The sequence below is a fragment of the Thalassophryne amazonica genome, chromosome 1, assembly GCF_902500255.1.
Source record: "Thalassophryne amazonica chromosome 1, fThaAma1.1, whole genome shotgun sequence".
NCBI classification, from domain to species: Eukaryota; Metazoa; Chordata; class Actinopteri; order Batrachoidiformes; family Batrachoididae; genus Thalassophryne; species Thalassophryne amazonica.
This window is the reverse complement of record NC_047103.1, coordinates 148,006,865-148,024,460: the sequence shown is the minus strand read 5'-3', so window position 1 is coordinate 148,024,460 and position 17,596 is coordinate 148,006,865. Positions and strand designations below refer to the sequence as shown.

General features: G+C 40.6%; 1 protein-coding gene across 2 annotated transcripts in view; it reads left to right on the top strand.

Moving 5' to 3' along the window:
• The window catches only part of LOC117515169 (metalloreductase STEAP3-like), a 30,965-nt gene continuing 13,369 nt past the window's right edge, over positions 1 to 17,596 (top strand). Inside the window, exons 1-4 of one of the 2 annotated variants that reach the window (XM_034175644.1) lie at positions 1 to 138; positions 7,450 to 7,692; positions 12,273 to 12,539; positions 12,736 to 13,263. In XM_034175644.1, the coding sequence (XP_034031535.1) occupies positions 7,465 to 7,692; positions 12,273 to 12,539; positions 12,736 to 13,263 (1,023 nt within the window). In that variant the 5' untranslated portion in view covers positions 1 to 138; positions 7,450 to 7,464. Of the gene's footprint in view, positions 142 to 7,449; positions 7,693 to 12,272; positions 12,540 to 12,735; positions 13,264 to 17,596 lie in introns of both variants that reach the window. The other variant, XM_034175651.1, reaches the window with a different exon arrangement.

Below are 17,596 nucleotides of genomic sequence, written 5' to 3'. Positions count from 1 at the left end.
ATCAGGAAGAGACGCGCCGCAAACCGTAAACAGCTTTTGGTTTTTACCGTAGCGACATGAGTCGGTAACTTTAAGTCGACATTCTACTTTATGCTAGCAGCGGCTAAGTGATATCAAAGAAGCTGTCGTTCTAACAAGGTTAGTGTTAGTATTTGGATGTATGTTTACAAAAGTTACGTTGTTCGTTGTTAAACTTGCCGCGAGTTCGGCCAAGGAGGACGACAGTGTTTCTTCACACTGTTTTTGTATTTATTTTAAGAAAATTTAACTAACGGCGAGTTCATAAAACAGCTAAACGTTCCGTGGGGCACTGTCTGTATGATTTCAGATTTCTGCTCATTTCGGCTTTCTACTTAACTTCCAAGACGAGATTTTTCAAAAATACTTTGACACTTTATTCTCAAGTTTAACTGCAACGCGCCCTCGAGTTGGAATTTGTAGGTTAAATATCAGTAATATACGAAATGCTGACACACTGTTTTAGTAATTTTTGTGTTTGGTGATTTCTTGCTTGAGTAAAATGAATGATATTCTCGAACCAAATATTTATTATCTACTGGATTTAAAGTGTTTAATATCCAGTAATAAATTGTATTTTTTAGATGATTGCTCCTCATTGCTTTCACTGATCTAATGTAGGTCACGTCATTAGAGACAAGGAAATAATAGGAATCCTAATTAATATTTTACAAAAGGACAGTAATGCTCAGATAGACTGATCCCCATAGTTTAAAAATGGAGGCTTTAATCTGAATTTGATTGTTTTCCCCTTAGGATATATATTCTAACAAGCTTTGAGAAAGTAGGAAATGTAAAAAAAAAAAAAGAGAGAGAGAATTGCAATTTTGGAGCATGCACTGGTGTTCAGTTTGGATTTTGCAAACACAACTTTATTTTTGCATAATTTTCTTCATTTCAGGTCTCATGCTGGCTTAAAGAGGAAGCCTGTACTTTTGCCACAAATAACTATTAAAACAAATTACCTCCTTGTGCTGGTTGGATGGGTAAATCAAGCCCAGTGTTGTGTAAGCAATAACATGATAAATCAATAAAATATCGCATCTTCTAACTTATATTGAAAGCATATTGAAAGAGTACATAATAATGATGAAGTGATTAGACAGTGGTTAAACTTGATACACCAGATCATTGAAATAGGAATTTTGTTTTGCCAATTTAGTATCCTGTAGACATATCTGATACTTGCTGGAGAGATAGAGGAGGTCTGATGGGTTATGGTAAATTTGGAACAGCAGTATTTGAATTTACATATAAATTGTTTACCTGCTGAACAGGGGTGCAGATAAGGAGAGAATAAAGGTGCTCTGACACTTGCATAACTTTCATCTGCGGACTTGCACGCATGTCGTCGTGACGATCCCACCCGCTGTGTTCCCAGCTGGATGCAGCGCTTTGTTTCACTGGCTGCCACGTGCTCTGCGCTGGATGCTGTGTATATAAAATAATTATTTCATAGCGGATTAGTCATTTTCTCTGCAAGTTGGCTGCTGAAAACAGCTCTGATTGCTTCCTGAATCACAGAGGACTGCTCCAACCAGAGCCGTTCGCACACACGCACTGAACGAGCTGGAGAAAGCCTTTGGGGCTGTCTAAAAGGTAATTATTTGTCATGTTTACATTGTCGTGGCTTGATAAAACAGTTGCATGTTCTTTCCTTCTTGTGTGCAGCTGTAAAAGTATGTTTATCATAGATTCAACACCTCGTTACAGTCGTTGCACGACAGTTATGTGTGAAATTTTTTTTTAACATTTCAAAAGTCTCTTCGTGCAGTTGCGCACGCCAGCGCCCCTCTCACGTTTAGACGAGTTTACTCTCCTGCACAACACAGGGTATGCAGGTGTGTGAATCGGGATTGTGCAAGTGTCAGGGCACCTTAAGGAGAAAGATTGTAGGGGCCCATGCTTGACAGTGTCCCATGCTTGACAGTGTCCCGTAGAGGCCCCTAATACAATTATAATAGTGACAAAATAATATGGAGGTGGCCCAGGAAGATTTCTTTTTGGGGCCCAAAATCCCTGGCGGCACCTCTTCTGCTGAATACTGGGCATGCTGTGTGCTCGCTGGTGTGTCCCCCTACCGGTGTCCAACTTTGTGTGAGCGTTGGCTAACAAGTTAACTTATAACCACGGCAAGTGATATGTCTGCTTTGTGGCCAGTTACTGGATTATATATGCAACAGAACAAGATGGTAAAACTAGAAGTAAAGAATTAATACAGTAGAACGGGTGGCTGGGGATATACATAAACTTTTTGTCTGCAATGCACATTAGTGATGGCAAACTCAAAACACTTTTCTTGAACTTTTCCAAGCCTTTGCAATGCCTGTGTTTTGAAATGTTGTTTTTAAGACTTAGTCTTAAATGGTACCTCATTATCGTTCCCTTTTCAAAATGAATGTCTTGCAGCATTCATGGCTACAGTCAGTGCAGGGTATAGTCTGTACAAATTTGAGGGGAAAAAATGAATATACTCTATTTTGGAATAAAGCTGTAACATAACAAAATGTGGAAAACTACCTGCTTATTCCAATTAGCCTAAGGGTCATGGGGGATGGAGTGTGTGTCTGCAGGCTATATATATATATATATATATATATATATATATATATATATATATATATATATATATATATATATATATATATATATATAATATGATATGAAAAATTGCAGATAAGCTGAAGCGAAGGACAGTGATAACAGTCATAGTCAACCCACAGACCTGCTCCAAAGACCTATAGCATGATCTTGCTGCAGAGAATGTCTCTGTTCATCGTTCAACACAGCACACTTTGCACAAAGAGATGCTGTAATGCAGAGGAAGCCTTTTCTGCGTACATGCCACAAACAGAGTCACTTGAGGTATGCTAAAGCATATTTGGACAAGCCAGCTTCATTTTGGAATAAGGTGCTGTGGACCGAAGAAACTAAAACTGAGTTATTTGGACATAACAAGGGACAGTATGCATAGCTGAAAAAGAACACAACATTTTAAGAAAATCGCTTGCTGCCTACAGTAAAATTTGGAGGTGGTTCCATCATGCTGTGTGGCCAGTGCAGGTACTAGGAATCTTGTTAAAGTTGAGGGTCAATGGATTCCAGTCAATATCAGCAGATTCTTGAGAACAGTGTTCATGAATCAGTGACAAAGTTGAAGTTGCGCCGGGGGTGGATCTTTCAACAAGACAACGACCCTAAACACTGCTCAAAATCTACTAAGGCATTCATGCAGAGGAACAAGTACAGTGTTCTGGAATGGCCATCTCAGTCCCCAGACCTGAATATTGTTGAAAATCTGTGGTGTGATTTTAAGCGGGCTGTCCATGCTCAGAAATCAACAAACTTGAGATGTTTTGTGCAGAAGAATGGTTCAAAATACCTTCGACCAGAATCCAGACTTTCACTTGAAGCTATAGGAAGCATTTAGAGGCTGTTATTTCTGCAAAAGGAGGATCTACTAAATATTGATGTTTTTTTTTTTTCTGTTGAGGTGCCCAAATATATGCACCTGCCTAATTTTGGTTAAAGAATTATTGCACACTTTCTGTAAATCCTATAAACTTTATTTCACTTCTCAAATGTCACTGTTTGTCTGCTATATGATATATTTAACTGAAATTTCTGATCCAGACAACCAATGATTGATCAAGGAAAACCATGGAAATCATCAGGCGTGCCCAAACGTCTACATACGTGTGTGTGTGTGTGTGTGTGTGTGTGTGTGTGTGTGTATATATATATATATATATATGTATATATATATATGTATATATATATATATATACGAGGTCTGTCCGTAAAGTATAGGTCCTTTTTATTTTTTTCAAAAACTATATGGATTTCATTCATATGTTTTTACGTCAGACATGCTTGAACCCTCGTGCGCATGCGTGAGTTTTTCCACGCCTGTCGGTGACGTCATTCGCCTGTGAGCACTCCTTGTGGGAGGAGTCGTCCAGCCCCTCGTCGGAATTCCTTTGTCTGAGAAGTTGCTGAGAGACTGGCGCTTTGTTTGATCAAAATTTTTTCTAAACCTGAGAGACACATCGAAGTGGACATGGTTCGAAAAATTAAGCTGGTCTTCAGTGAAAATTTTAACAGCTGATGAGAGATTTTGAGGTGATACTGTCGCTTTAAGGACTTTTCACGGTGCGAGACGTCGCGCAGCACTCTCAGGCGGCGTCATCAGCCTGTTTCAAGCTTAAAACCTCCACATTTCAGGCTCTATTGATCCAGGACGTCGTGAGAGAACAGAGAAGTTTCAGAAGAAGTCGGTTTCAGCATTTTATCCGTATATTCCACTGTTAAAGGAGATTTTTTTAATGAAAGACGTGCGGGCGGATTGCAGCGTCGGCTCGCAGCCGCCGCGACGCTCCGCCACAGGAAAAACACCTCTGTTGGAAGCCTTGAGGACACGTTGGAACATCTCCAGCTGATAAATAATTTCTCATATACTCACTCCACTGAAAGCCATCAAAAGCCAACTGGATTTTAACAAATGGTTACCAACACGGAGGTGTTTTTCCTGTGCCGCCGCACCGCGTCGGCTGCGTCCCGACGCGCGGACCCGTCCGCACGTCTTTCATTAAAAAAATCTCCTTTAACAGTGGAATATCCGGATAAAATGCTGAAACCGATTTCTTCTGAAACTTCTCTGTTCTCTCACGACGTCCTGGATCAATAGAGCCTGAAATGTGGAGGTTTTAAGCTTGAAACAGGCTGATGACGCTGCCTGAGAGCGCTGCACGACGTCTCGCACCGTGAAAAGTCCTTAAAGCGACAGAATCACCTCAAAATCTCTCATCAGCTGTTAAAATTTTCACTGAAAACCAGCTTAATTTTTCGAACCATGTCCACTTCGATGTGTCTCACAGGTTTAGAAAAAAATTTGATCAAACAAAGCGCCAGTCTCTCAGCAACTTCTCAGACAAAGGAATTCCGACGAGGGGCTGGACGACTCCTCCCACAAGGAGTGCTCACAGGCGAATGACGTCACCGACAGGCATGGAAAAACTCACGCATGCGCACGAGGGTGCAAGCATGTCTGACGTAAAAACATATGAATGAAATCCATATAGTTTTTGAAAAAAATAAAAAGGACCTATACTTTACGGACAGCCCTCGTGTGTGTGTGTGTGTGTGTATATATATATATATATATATATATATACACTCAACAAAAATATAAACGCAACACTTTTGGTTTTGCTCCCATTTTGTATGAGATGAACTAAAAAATCTAAAACTTATTCCACTTACACAATATCACCATTTCCCTCAAATATTGTTCACAAACCAGTCTAAATCTGTGATAGTGAGCACTTCTCCTTTGCTGAGATAATCCATCCCACCTCACAGGTGTGCCATACCAAGATGCTGATTAGACACCATGATTAGTGCACAGGTGTGCCTTAGACTGTCCACAATAAAAGGCCACTCTGAAAGGTGCAGTTTTGTGTTATTGGGGGGGGGGGGGGATACCAGTCAGTATCTGGTGTGACCACCATTTGCCTCATGCAGTGCAACACATCTCCTTTGCATAGAGTTGAAGAGAACACCTCTCCAACGTGCCAAACGCCAGCGAATGTGAGCATTTGCCTACTCAAGTCGGTTACGACGACGAACTGGAGTCAGGTCGAGACCCCGATGAGGACGACGAGCTTCCCTGAGACGGTTGCTGACAGTTTGTGCAGAAATTCTTTGGTTATGCAAACCGATTGTTTCAGCAGCTGTCCGAGTGGCTGGTCTCAGACGATCTTGAAGGTGAACATGCTGGATGTGGAGGTCCTGGGCTGGTGTGGTTACACGTGGTCTGCGGTTGTGAGGCTGGTTGGATGTACTGCCAAATTCTCTGAAACGCCTTTGGAGACGGCTTATGGTAGAGACATGAACATTCAATACACGAGCAACAGCTCTGGTTGACATTCCTGCTGTCAGCATGCCAATTGCACGCTCCCTCAAATCTTGCGACATCTGTGGCATTGTGCTGTGTGATAAAACTGCACCTTTCAGAGTGGCCTTTTATTGTGGGCAGTCTAAGGCACACCTGTACACTAATCATGGTGTCTAATCAGCATCTTGATATGGCACACCTGTGAGGTGGGATGGATTATCTCAGCAAAGGAGAAGTGCTCACTATCACAGATTTAGACTGGTTTGTGAACAATATTTGAGGGAAATGGTGATATTGTGTATGTGGAAAAAGTTTTAGATCTTTGAGTTCATCTCATACAAAATGGGAGCAAAACCAAAAGTGTTGCGTTTATATTTTTGTTGAGTGTGTGTGTGTGTGTGTATGTGTATGTGTATATATATATATATATATATATATATATATATATATATATATATATATATATATCCCTGTCACTTAGTCATAGCAGCATGAATTCAGCAGTGATGATTACATGGTGATACAAGTGAACATAGTCTGTATTTTCTCACTGTGGAATGAAAATGGGAACTATTGGGATGGGTTCTAGTTGTACCATTCAAAAGTTTGGACAGAGTTTCTAATGGGAAGTAGTGTACATCAGTGTGGGTTCTAGAGTGTAAGGTACTGTAATGTGTTCCTGTGGAGTATTTGTTGCATTTGACCAAGTTTTATGCTGGATACCCCTCCTGATGGAATGCTACATTACATCAGAAATTTGGCACAGGCAGTCTTGAACCAAGAACTTTCTTTTTTGGAAGCATGTGCATTGATGATTTGGCCACCATCATTTTAAAACTTGTATACACTTTTTTTTTTTTTTTTTACATTGTAATTAGCCATACCTTAGCCTCAGTATTGGCAGGCGTGTTGGCCAAGCTGGGAAGCACACTTGTTTCCAGTGTAGAATGTTCTTATTTTAAGGCCACCCCTTTCCATTCTCCATCTGATGTGGTTTTGCATCAGGAAGGGCATCCTAGCTAAAATTTGTGCCAACTCAGCATGCAGATCCGCCTCTGATTCGGTGTGGCAACCACAAGTGAAACGAGGGAGAAACCGAAGGGACTTGCTTACATTAGCCTGGCTGTCCCACAAATTCTAGACAAGTAGAGTGCCCAGTAGTGTGACAGTTCTGGTTCCTCTTTGTATTTAAGAACATTGTCTTTGTTTGACAGCATTATTATTAATGTCACAGTTTTTCTAAGATCCAGCACATCCTTCTTATTCAGATCTCCCATTACTCCCACCTTCTTCTCTCAGTGTGAATCACAGTACTTCTTTCACATCAGTATACAGGAGCAGCTGGTGCCTGTGACATCTTGTGGCCATAGATGATAATCCAGTAATGTTTTATAGAGAAGATGCTTTGAAATGCCTTGTTTATTCTCCTTTGTGTGTGTGTGTGTTTTCTTTTTTTATGATTATTATTATTATATTTTAAGAGAGATTTTATTTTTTTCTTGTGGACCAAGCCCAGTGTCTCCTTCTTTCTGTAGGTTTGTCCATGCATTATGCCTGATGAGATGGTGCAGCCTTTAATCTTAGACAGAAGGGAAAGGCCAGGCTCAAGACACCTGGAAGCATGTGTGTCAGAGTCTGGTACTACAATGATCGGCATCCTGGGAACAGGCGACTTCTCCCGCTCACTCGCCACCAGGCTGGTGGCGTCTGGTTATCAAGTGGTGGTGGGGAGTCGAACTCCCAAACGATACGTGGCTCTGTTCCCTGATGATGTTGAGGTAATGCCGTTTCTTATGTGCGTTGTTGTTGTTAACACACTCATTCACCGACTAATTGACGTTTTGGTTTCTCTGCAGATAGCTACATTATGTATTTACATTCACTTTCCCACCGGGGATAATAACCGTTATTTTTTTGGTAAATATTTACACAATGCGAAACAAGGCTGTGGCAAATTTCAGTCTTCTGCACCCTGTCTCTGTTCATCTTCTTCTACCTGTACAAAAACCTGTTATGGTTGCACTGAATGACCTTGTTTGTGTTCCAGCTGAGACAGTCTCTCTGCGTGGTATAATTTAAGGCCTTGTTGTGCTTCTACAACTCTCTAACTCCTGTCCACACAATTAGTTGTCATGGGCGTTGACCCTTTCGAAGTTCCCCGTTGCATTGGTGGGTATTGCAATGCAATTTACCGCCAGAACAGTAAGGGGTGTGTCATGAAGAATGTAGGGACTTTGTTGTGGCCTACATCACCACCACTGCTGCTGGTTGATTTTTTTTAACACAAGCAAATCTGTCCCTCAACATCCTCCACTTCTTTATGGAATCACCAACCTCCAAACCAGCATTGCATGCAGTTTCCCTCCATGAATTGCGGGTCGTTTGCGTATCTTTGTAGTTTTTCGGCGCTGTCAAGGTGGTCTTATTTGCGGACTCTTCTGCCAAACTTTCCTCTATTTGATCCATGATCGGAATGTAATCACCAGGTGCACTGAAAACATTTTTAAGATATGACTGTAGACACAGGAGTGAAACTGGAAAAGTGACCAATCACAGCCTGTGCAGTCTCTGTCATTTTGATGTGTAGTTACAATTTTTGAGAAGTTCACGTCAGGCTACAGAGAGGTGCTCGGAGAGGCTTCACAACGCTACAGAGCTGTGGATACGGAGTAACATAAATTGGGCTTTAGGGTTATCATACCAGTTTGGTTCAGATGAAGTCGCTTGATTGAGTTGTGAAATGTCTTTGAGAATAAACAGCAAGTTCGGCTTTGTTATGAAAAAGTGTACTTATTCAGTTTAAATTGTAAATTTCTGAAGCAATTTTTGTAAGCAGTCCTAATGTTCTGCCTTTTTTTTTCTTTCTCCACATCTTTCTCATGGAATTCCCATGGGGTCAAGGTACTCTAAAGCTGAGTGTTCTGAGGGTTCAGTATCTTGTTGAAGGACACTTGAACTCTTAGCTGCAATCAAGAATTGAACCACCTGAACCTTCAGTTAACGGTCAACCCGCTCTACCAGTTGAGCTATAGTCATTCCAGTATTTAGTTTCAAAACTGTCACTGCCAATAGATAGAATATATTATTTTATAAAGTATAGAAAGTTATCCACATTTTTTGATGAACACCTAGTATTAAATGGGATTTATAAGGTATCATAAACACATTATAAACAGCATGTTTGTCAGACTTGCAGTATTATGTTTTTTAAAGGAAGGCGAGATGAAATTTTAAAATAAAATTACCATGGGCGCAATTTGGTGGGGGATGGGGGACATGTCCCCCCCACCTTTTCAACAAGGGGGGACAGAATATGGTACGTGTCTCCCCCCTCCCCCCCCCCCCCACCTTCTGACGTGTGTGTACTTGAAACATGCCATCCCAGTCTTATGTGTAAAACCATGTCAGAATAGTATCTTTGTTTCTGCAAGTTTGTATTTTTAGCAGCATTGACTTGTTTACAACACCTGTTTCTTGTTTGTCACATTCAGAATTTTCTGGGACTGCATTTGCCCAGATTTGAAATCAGAAAAGCTATCTGGGACCTCAGAAAGCCCATCTGCAATTATTGCTTGATCTCCAAAATCAGTCTATGCAAGCGAAATTATGTTCAGTATGAGTGTTGTCATTAGTGCCACTTTGAAAATTAAATTCATAAGTAATTTATCCTAAACTTATGATCTGTTGTTTTTTCAAACTTGTGTAAAAACAAATCTTGAGAAAAAAAAAATAGTATGCAATAGTTAATCATTATTAAGAGCCTGTTCTTTCATATTTATGAATGCATTTTACCACATTGCAGTTGTTTTTTTTAATGAAAACTCAACCTATCATTCTTTTTGAGTTCTACACATGTGGTGATACCTTATTTACACCAGGATGTTAATAAAATCAATGCTGGCTATTCTCAGAATAAAGTACTTATATCCACAGTTTCAAATTGCATAAGTCAAATGGTGTCCACTTTATGGTCTTCTCAAAACATTAAAATTACTGTTCTGGATGCTCAGAATGCATCTGAGCTTACACCCTTGAAAATGACCAGATTACAGACTTGGCACCTACTGCTATTTTATTCATTCATTTATTTTCTACTGCTTATCTGGGTTGAGGTGGCAGCAGACCAAGCAGCTCATCCAGCACATCCCTATCCATAACCAAGTCCTGAGGTGTCCCAAACCAGTTGGGGAATATAGTCCCTCCAGCGTGTCCTGCACCTTCCCTAAGGCCTCCTCCCAGTTGGACTTGCCTAGAAAATCTCCCTCGGGAGATGACCAGGGGGCTTTTCTCACCAGATGCCTGAACCACCTCAGCTGGCTCCTTCCAATGCGAAAAAGCAGTGGCTCTACTTTGAGTCCCTTCTGGATAGTCCAGCTTCAGACACCAAATGGAGGAATGTCATTTCTGATGGTTGTATCTGCAACCTCATTCTTTTGGGCATTACCCAAAGTTCATGACCATAGGTAAGGATGGGAGTGTAAATAAACTGGTAAATTAAGTCTCTCCTTCTGACTCGGCTTCACTACGACTGTCTGGTACAGCGCCCTTAAAACATCATACACTGCCCCAATCCATCTATCTGTCTCATGTTCTAACTTGCCCCAGTTGTGAACAAGACCCTGTGATGTTTAAACTCCACATGACTCTCTCAAGTAACTCTCCTCTGACCCATTGTGGACAGTACTGGCAGGGATCTCTCCAGAAATTTTGAGCATGGTGGTGCTACAGATGCGGGAAGCTACCCCCTCCCCATCATCAGGGAGAAGCAAATAACAATTACATACTATGCCCTTGTCCACATGAAAATGGATAACAGCCATTTTTGCCAGAAATTGTTACGTTGATGAGGAATATTTAACGATTGGAGGGTCATATTAAAGTGTAACTGCGGTTATCATCTGTGATTAGCCTCAGCCGTGCTTAATCAAATTCCCCATGTTGATGCAAGAATGTCTGGAATAAATAGCTACAAATCTGTACTATCTGGAGAACTTTAAGATTGGCAGAAGTTACAACAAACCAGGCTGTACTAAGTACAGGTAGCCTTATAGTACGCCATACGATACTAAATAGCTTCTACACTCGGGACCATAGCTAGTTGGACAGTGACACAATTTTTGTGGGATTTTTTTGCTTCTGTGCACCACCACAATGGGAGTTCAGCAGAAATAATCAAGCTGTGTTTGTTGTACACTTTTTACTGTAATTCAAGTGATTTAACAAAAATATTGCATTAGCCATTTTGGAAACAAAACCAAAAACTTGAGTTTTGGAGAACTGCCTCCTAACGTATTTATAATTCTGTACCATATTGTTTGTATGTCTTAATAATAAGTGTCAAGTAATGACGTCCAAATTATGTTTAACGACCTGCCAATGTTCATGTATCCATCACCTGAGTTGTCAAAAGAAAACTAGCTGTAAAAGTGATTTGTATTAACAGTTAGGTTTAATATGGCCTCAAAAATGTTGTCTATAAAAATGGCTGTAATTCCTAAATGTTTTATGTGATGTCTTTAATAACTGGTTGAATTGAAGCTAAATGTTTAGACTACAAGCACATCTTGACTTTTTCATTTTGTCACCATTGTGGTAGTTTAGCAGTTAAGCCCATATATAGAAGGTATTGTGCATTTTGTGATTTTTTTAAAAACACCAAATTTTTAGGTGTATTAGTATATGGCATTAAGTTTATTTTCAGCTGTGGATGTATCATGGAGCTGACCTGTAATGACCTACAGGGGTCAATGCATAATAATTACATAGGGGACAAAATTGAAAAATGACCCTACACCTTTTAGGAATATTTATGATCAGACAAATAATTTGCTTTCCAAATTTGATTGGAGAACTTTTCAGTTTTGACCCCTGTGCAAGTAAGTCTTCATTGACCCCTGTAGGTCATTAGGAGCCAGCTCCAGGATACTTCATGTCTGAAAATAAACTTTGATTTAGAATGTGTGTGCCAAATTTCATGCCTTTGTCACAAATTTGCACAATTAATTTGCTTATCTGCTGCACTAGAGATGCAAAATTGCAAAAATTGTCACTGTCCAAATACTTACTGACCAGCCTCACTGCTTTGAATTGTAATGATTACTGATTATTTTAAACCATGTATGTGGCTAATGTTATAGTCCTCTTTCTATAAAGCAGGCATCTCAAACTTAAGTGAACTTGTTCTCTCATAAATACGCCATAGGGGGGAAAAGGGTTAATTAAAAATGTTTTAACTTCAAAGTGATTCAATTCTGTAATTAATGTGAAAAGTGGTGAACAAGGATGTGAAGCCTTGAGATGAATCTTAACCATAGCCAGCATTTTGAAACCCCTGGTTTAAATTGTGGCTGTCTTGCAGGTCACATCTCAGATGGAGGCAGCCAGTCAGGCAGATGTGATCTTTGTTGCTGTGCACCCCGAACACTACTCCACGTTGGTAGATCTGAAACAGGCGCTAGCTGGAAAAACACTGGTGGACGTGAGCAACGGATTACGGCTCAACCGTGACGGGCCATCAAATGCGGAACAGCTGGCAGACTGGTTTCCGGAGAGCGTTGTGGTCAAAGGATTTAACACGATATCAGCCTGGACGCTCCAGGCTGGACCTCGCGATGGAAGCAGACAGGTAGGATACATCAACATCCGAGTAGGACAGTGCATGTTTGTTCCTGAGTTCATTTGCTGTTAACATCAGGGAAATCTGAACAAAAACAGCTGGTAGGAAAGTGGAAGAGAGAAAACTAGAGTAGGGATGCTCTTGAAATGGAATCTAGACTGTTTTCCCAACACCACTGAATTGATTTATGTCATCATTCCTCCAGGTATTTGTGTGCAGCAACAACAGCAAAGCAAAGAGTTTTGTTGTGCAACTGTGCCACACCATGGGCTTCATTCCTGTTGATATGGGCCTGCTCTCCTCCTCATTGGAGGTGGAGAACCTTCCGCTATATCTCTTTCCATCCTGGCGAGTCCCTATCCTTTGCACTGTGGTCCTGTTTCTTTTCTTCTACCTGTACAACTTTGTACATGAAGTCTTGCACCCCTATGTCATGACACAGAAGAACGTCTTCTACAAAATGCCCATCGAGGTCGTCAACGTCACTCTCCCTTGTGTAGCCCTTGTGATGCTCGGGCTCGTCTACGTGCCCGGTTTGTGCGCCGCTTACCTCCAGCTGTGGCAGGGCACGAAGTACAAACGCTTCCCAGCTTGGTTGGACCAGTGGTTGACCAGGAGAAAGCAATTAGGACTGTGCAGCTTCTTTTGTGCAGTGCTACACACCCTCTACAGTCTGTGCCTTCCCCTGCGGAAGTCGGCCCGCTTCAAACTACTCAACGCTGCTTTTAAACAGGTGAGACAATCAGATGATGGATGTGTGCTTGGTAGATCTTGTAAATATTCTCCAGTTGAGTGCTATGTTACCTCTTTAAATTTCTTGGCTGATAATCATACCCATCTTCCATTTGGGGGCATCAGCATTGCATCCCACAGATGAATTAATTTATTTGGCACACACAGATCCAAGACAACAACAACAAAAAAAAAAACACACAAAGAAAGAAAGAAAATAATCCGACAATGCACCCATGCGCCCGAAAGGGTGTAAGCAGAAGTAAAAGCTTGTGAACACCTAGCGCTTTAACAAAAAATAAAAATTATACATATACATATAGCCATGATAACTAATGCAAAGTATAAATTGAGCCCTGAACTAAAATTTCAAAAACACAAACATGCAAGCAGCAGTGTGCCAAAAAACAAAACAAAATCAAGAAACCTAATTTACACTCAACAAAAATATAAATGCAACACTTTTGATTTTGCTCCCATTTTGTATGAGATGAACTCAAAGATCTAAAACTTTTTCCACATACACAATATCACCGTTTCCCTCAAATATTGTTCACAAACCAGTCTAAATCTGTGATAGTGAGCACTTCTCCTTTGCTGAGATAATCCATCCCACCTCACAGGTGTGCCATATCAAGATGCTGATTAGACACCATGATTAGTGCACGTGTGCCTTAGACTGCCCACAATAAAAGGCCACTCTGAAAGGTGCAGTTTTATCACACAGCACAATGCCACAGATGTCGCAAGATTTGAGGGAGCATGCAATTGGCATGCTGACAGCAGGAATGTCAACCAGAGCTGTTGTTCGTGTATTGAATGTTCATTTCTCTACCATAAGCCGTCTCCAAAGGCGTTTCAGAGAATTTGGCAGTACATCCAACCAGCCTCACAACCGCAGACCACGTGTAACCACACCAGCCCAGGACCTCCACATCCAGCATGTTCACCTCCAAGATCGTCTGAGACCAGCCACTCAAACAGCTGCTGAAACAATCGGTTTGCATAACCAAAGAATTTCTGCACAAACTGTCAGAAACCATCTCAGGGAAGCTCATCTGCATGCTCGTCGTCCTCATCGGGGTCTCGACCTGACTCCAGTTCGTCATCGTAACCGACTTGAGTGGGCAAATGCTCACATTCGCTGGCGTTTGGCACATTGGAGAGGTGTTCTCTTCACGGATGAATCCCGGTTCACACTGTTCAGGGCAGATGGCAGACAGCGTGTGTGACGTCGTGTGGGTGAGCGGTTTTCTGATGTCAATGTTGTGGATCGAGTGGCCCATGGTGGCGGTGGGGTTATGGTATGGGCAGGCGTCTGTTATGGACGAAGAAGGTGCATTTTATTGATGGCATTTTGAATGCACAGAGATACCGTGATGAGATCCTGAGGCCTATTGTTGTGCCATACATCCAAGAACATCACCTCATGTTGCAGCAGGATAATGCAAGACCCCATGTTGCAAGGATCTGTACACAATTCTTGGAAGCTGAAAATGTCCCAGTTCTTGCATGGCCGGCATACTCACCAGACATGTCACCCATTGAGCATGTTTGGGATGCTCTGGACCGGCGTATACGACAGCGTGTACCAGTTCCTGCCAATATCCAGCAACTTCGCACAGCCATTGAAGAGGAGTGGACCAACATTCCACAGGCCACAATTGACAACCTGATCAACTCTATGCGAAGGAGATGTGTTGCACTGCATGAGGCAAATGGTGGTCACACCAGATACTGACTGGTATCCCCCTCCAATAAAACAAAACTGTACCTTTCAGAGTGGCCTTTTATTGTGGACAGTCTAAGGCACACCTGTGCACTAATCATGGTGTCTAATCAGCATCTTGATATGGCACACCTGTGAGGTGGGATGGATTATCTCAGCAAAGGAGAAGTGCTCACTATCACAGATTTAGACTGGTTTATGAACAATATTTGAGGGAAATGGTGATATTGTGTATGTGGAAAAAGTTTTAGATCTTTGAGTTCATCTCATACAAAATGGGAGCAAAACCAAATGTGTTGCGTTTATATTTTTGTTGAGTGTAACATACTATAGCAAGTAATCAAATAGTTTTTGTAAATGTAGATAAATATCGTGTCACATTCCTGCACACTGTAATGGACTCTGCAAATGGGAAGCAACTGCAGCAAAAGAGGTCAAATTTAAGGCAACTTTGAGTCACACCCATTCCAGGGAAGCAAATTTAAAAACACACACACACATCCCCAGCAGTGACTTGTCAGATACATTTGAGCAGCAGAAATTAGCATCATCTTATAGTTTCTCATATTTATTAATTTCACAGTACATGTGCACCAGCTCATCTGTATAATCTCAAGTGCTGCTGTCTCAACTTGTAGCTGTAGCTACATTCAGTGTGTAACTGACCTCTGTGAGGTAGGAATGCAGGTTCATGTTTGGAAAAAGTCTGTAGTTTTTTGTAGTTCCTCAGAGGAAGTATGAGAGAACAAAACCCAGAAAATGTGAGGATTCAGTGAAATGGTCAAGTATGAACAGTTTGGGTCATTTACTTTGTTTTAAACTGAATTCATCAGAGAAATATGATTTAAAGTTAACATATGTTATGGCATTCCAATAGAGTGTGAATACAATTTTTAATCTTAAAGGACCTTTCACATCATGTTTGCAAATGTGGCATGCATCGCTTTAAAATCCATTATTATCAATGAGAAGCGCTGAGCAAATGAACACAAAACTAAGCTTGTGTGACTCCGTCGGGATTGTGCACCGCTGCTTCATGTCAACTCACCGTGATAAAAGTTCAGCTCAATCCAGCAGCTCAAACGGGTAGTCTATGCCTAGTAGTACAGCAGATAAATGTAAGAATCATTCACATTTGGTTACAAGCACCAAAATTTGACTGTGTATACCTTTTGGGACATACTGTAGAAAAATAACATTAGCCATTTGAATTTTCAATAGGGGGCCAAGTAGGGGTCAATTGAAGAATTGCACAGGGTCAAAATAAAAAAAAATAAAAAAAATGTTCCAATCATATTGAAAGTGATACCACATTATGTATCTGATGACAATGATTCCAAAAAGGTATAGTTTGGACTATCTATAACTGAATGTTATGGGGTAAAAATGGCAAGAATGGTGACAAAGGTCAGTTTCAGTTTGTACAGGGGTCAAAAGTTAAAGTTGCTGCAGTTTTGGTAAAATGTGATGCAAATTATTGATTGAACTAATAGGATTAACAAATGGAATAGTTCTGACTGTGTTGAATGTTTGGTCTCCAAAGTAAAGGTCAAACAATGTTGACGTCCATTGGATTTTATGACATGTGACATATGTTACCCCTTAACGTGATAACTACGTATGACACATGGCGCAAACTATTCCTTTTTTAAAATCCTACTAACTCAACCAATAATTTGCATCATGTTTTACCACAATTGGGGCAACTTTTGACCCCTGTACAAACTGAAAGTGATCTTTGTCGCCATGCATGCTGTTTTTACCCCATAACTCCAGAACATTCAGTCACAGATAGTCCAAACTATACCTTTTTGGAATCTTTGTGATCAGACACATAATGTGGTATAGCTTTCAATTTGATTGGAACATTTTTTTGACCCCTACTTGGCCCCCTGAAAACTGAAAATTCACATGGCTAACGTTATTTTTCTAAAATACGAGGTCTATTAGAAAAGTATCCGACCTTATTATTTTATAATATAATATATATATATATATAATATAATATATTATATTATATAATATTATTTTATACATTTTTCTAATGGTTTCCAGCTGCCAGTCTCTAACAGTTTCTGAAAAAATTCTGATGGAAAAAAAAAAGCCCAAATCATTCCGCCATTTCCTGACAATGAAAATCCGCCGAGGGGGTGGACCACTCCTCACTCAAAGCCTGCTCACAGGCGAATGACGCAACCGACAGGCGTGGAAAAACTCACTCATGCACACGAGGGTTCAAGCTTGTCTGACGCAATCACAAATCCATATGGTTTTTGAAAAAAATAAGGTTGGCTACTTTTCTAATAGACCTTGTATGTACCAAAATATATACACAGTCAAACTTTGGTGCTTGTAACTGGATTTGAAGGATTCCTCTGTGAATATTCTGTTATCTGCTGCACTATAGTAAATGAAGGCAGGTATTGTCCTCATGCCAGTGCTGTTTTGTATTTATGATTTTGTGCTTATTTGTTAAAATAAATGTCACATTTGAGTTTCATCATGAACATTCAAATTTGGCTTAATTCACTCAATGTCAAATTTAGTTGTCAACTAGTCTGATTAATGGTACCCGACTCGTTGACTTATGATTTTCATTAGTCAT